Raw genomic sequence first — 3,392 nt, forward strand, 5'->3', positions numbered from 1 at the left:
CCGCTACCATGAGCCATGAATCGACGAAGGTAAGTAAAGTAATCCATGGGGAACCTCTGCAGTTGCTATGGGATACAGTACTTGGAAAGAGTGTAGAGAAAATCAACAGTATTGTGATAAAGTGTGTAAAAAAACTAGTTAGCAGAGAGGTCCAAACTACAGAAGCCATGACTTGAAACTAAGAAGAAATACATATTTTTCCCCATATTTTAACTAATTATAATGCTGTGTTTTGACTTAAGAACATGTCAGAGAAAATAAGGTATAAAGTGAGAAAATAGTAAAAAAAAATAAATTAAAAAAAAGAGGTGAAAACCAATGAATAAATGGTGAATCTTTAAACAGTCAAACAATGAATACACTTTGAATGAAATTGTTGGATAAAGGTAATGGATAACCAGTGGAGTGGCAATATTTGAATTGGAGGTAATTCAACCATTTATTACAATCAGCTTTATAGTTATGACCAGATTGCTCACTAGTTGAATAGTTAGATGCAAGTATTAGATAAATAGTTGAAACATCCAGCTTCTGTCTTTCCAGATGGTGGAAAGGGTAAATGTACAACACATCACATTTCAAATAAACTTGAGACATTTGAAACAGGATAGCTAGTGTTTTGAAAATATACTTACAGTAAGATGCTGACTGGTTGGGTCACATCTCAAAAGATTGTTGGGAACAACTGGTCTCTCCATTTGTTCAGAATCAAAGTGTGAGTCTTTTCTCAGTGCTCTCAAGATTTTAAGATATAGGCCTGTGAAAACGATCTTTACATTCTTTCTTAAGTCAGACCATTTTACAAAATGTACCCATAGTTAAACAGGCAAATACAAGAAAATATGCAAACTGTTATTCTATAGCCCCCCTGTTTCATGGAAAGGTAATGTCTTAAAATTGTGGTACGAGATATATTTCTGCATTGACATCATCTCAGAGATAGAGGGCAGTAGAGATCAGTGAAGCCCATGTGCCTATTTCCCATATTTCTCCTAAACCTCTCTCACCATTATTTAAATGTAACTTTTACATTGAACCCCCAAATATGATTTAATTCTAATCTCAATAGTTGTTGGGGTTTGTCCATTTTCCCGCAAATCTAAAACATTACATTTCAAACCACAGGTTACAAGTTGGATGTAATACTTTTAAATCATTGGTAGTAAGACTTAATCTAATTCGTTTTTTTACATAACACACAGAACATGTCATTGAGTATTGTAGATTTTCTGTTTTGCAGTGAGTTACTCCAGAAATTCTTCATAAATGTCACTGAAATGTGTCTCCATGGCAGGCCACTAATACATCATGATCTCCTTGGGGGCGTCCTCTGTAGGCCTCTGCTGTTCTCTCCGGTGTGTGTAGGCTGCCTGGTCGTAGATGTAGATCACAGCGATGGCTACCAGTGAGAGCACTGTGTAAGGGATGACCAGGTAGTATCCGAGCATCATCTCTGTCGACTCGTTCCTCAGGTCTGCTGGAGTAATTCCCGCCGAGTGCTTTACTAACTTCTCTGCCATTCTGGTCACTGTCAGGTTCACCGCAAATAGGATGAGGACCAATACAGACAAACATGCTGCAAGAGAAAGAGAGAAACATGATATACCTGATAGGAATTCCATCAAATTGAAATGTTTCTACACAAACATGTTGGCTAAAATAAATGTACAATATCAAAATGCATAGAAAATCCTTATATTCTTGTAAGTGTATATATGGATTTGTATGTTTTTGCATACTTGTGTAGAAAGGCCTATACATACACATGTTTTTATCTGGGTGTGTGTGTGTTTTATGAATGTTCATTATCTCTAGTTACCTGCTTATTTGTATTCAATGTTTTGTTGGACAAGTTTCTGTTTTTACAGTAAAGAATGTGTAATGGCGGATTTGAGGAATTACATTTGTAGCGATTTGATCTTTTGTTCTTTTTGTTTGTCTTTTCTTTCTTTCTTTCTTTCTTTCTACACTTGTTTGTGTATGAGGTGTTGGGAAAGTGAGAAATAAGTCAAATGGATATTATTGACAAGGAACTGGATTATTTTCAAGATATTATCTGTGTATTATTAAAATGAAAATAACATTTTTAAATCTCACAGTAAGCATCATCACCACCAGTAAATCATGAATCACTTTCCCCAGCTTTGCTCAGGGGCCTCAACTCCTTGACGCTTATTGCTCTGACTTTGTGTCACTTACCACTGAGCGAGCTGCAGACATATAAGCCAATCGGCCCCATGTAGGTCTCATATGGGTTGCTGACACTGTTGTACAGGGAGATAAGGATGCTGCAGGCAGAAAACAGCAGACACAGGGCCAACAGGCACAACACCAAAGCGTGAAGGACCACAGAGGGAACTTCTCCTGTTTCCACCAACTTAGGAATCACTAAAACACACAAAATCACAATGTACAAAGTCATGAATTTGGGCTAATGTAATTAAGTACACCTTGAATGCACTGCACTATATGACAAACTGCATGCAAATCTGGCTAGCAGCAATGTTCAAGTTGGTTACCTTGGTTGGTTATTGGCTAATGGTTACACAAGCCAAAATATCGTTATGACATCATAAAGTGGCCAAAATCTGATCAGATCATTTTCAGACAGGTTTTTATATAAATGGATCAGGACAAAAAGTGAGCAAATCTTTTTTTCTGAAACTTTCAGAATTTCTTTACACAGATGGGACACATTTTTATGTAGAACAGACATGAAAATGTGGACTTTGCATAATAGGTGACCTTTGAGAATACCTTCGACAGAAGAAAGTGGGGCACTGCTTCAAGAAAGACATGCTGCTGTGGAACTCTTTCGATGTATTGTTAGTGTTGTTATTGTAGGCAAACATCTCAGAGACAGTTAAAACAAAGGAAAATCAAATCAAAAGTATAGGAATGGCTTGATTCGAGAGATGTTTAAGGGATAGAATATATACCTTCAAATTTCTCTGCTTTTCCGAACAAGGGGCAATAGTCTCTGTTCAAATCCCCCTCAAAAAGCTTCCAAGTGATCAGAGCACTCCCATTGGTGAAGGTATCTCCTCTTCTTGTGCACTCCATGGTGGTCTCAGCCCACTGTGTTGACATGGAGTATCCCAACACTAAAACAGAGAGGGAGGTAGCCAGCGCACTGGACAAGAAAAGCAGAATCTTCATAATGGAAGGCATTATCGCTGTATTCCAGTTGGACTAGTTCAATCTAAATCCCGGCGTCTCGTCTCTAAAACTCGGATGAAGCCTGAGAAGCAGATTAGGACCCCCTGATCCTCTAAAGACTCTGGGTATGAGCTACCTTCCTGGGTGGAGTGGACTGCTGGTCATAAAATCTCTTGATTATGGCAGTGACCTTTGGTTAGCAAAGAAAACACAGAGCTGGTTGTCATGGAAGG

The 3,392-nt window shown here is 38.1% G+C and overlaps 1 protein-coding gene across 1 annotated transcript; it reads right to left on the reverse strand.

The window, feature by feature from the left end:
* Positions 1–1,298: 1,298 nt before the first annotated feature.
* clrn3 (clarin 3) lies at positions 1,299–3,171 on the reverse strand. The gene is made up of 3 exons (XM_010766493.1): positions 2,940–3,171; positions 2,200–2,388; positions 1,299–1,576 (listed from the first exon to the last, which is right to left on the reverse strand). The coding sequence occupies exons 1-3, from the start codon at positions 3,169–3,171 to the stop codon at positions 1,299–1,301; spliced, it is 699 nt and encodes a 232-aa protein (XP_010764795.1).
* Positions 3,172–3,392: the final 221 nt, after the last annotated feature.

The sequence above is a fragment of the Notothenia coriiceps genome, unplaced genomic scaffold (genome assembly GCF_000735185.1).
Source record: "Notothenia coriiceps isolate Sejong01 unplaced genomic scaffold, NC01 NC01_scaffold00003340, whole genome shotgun sequence".
In the NCBI taxonomy this organism is placed as follows: domain Eukaryota; kingdom Metazoa; phylum Chordata; class Actinopteri; order Perciformes; family Nototheniidae; genus Notothenia; species Notothenia coriiceps.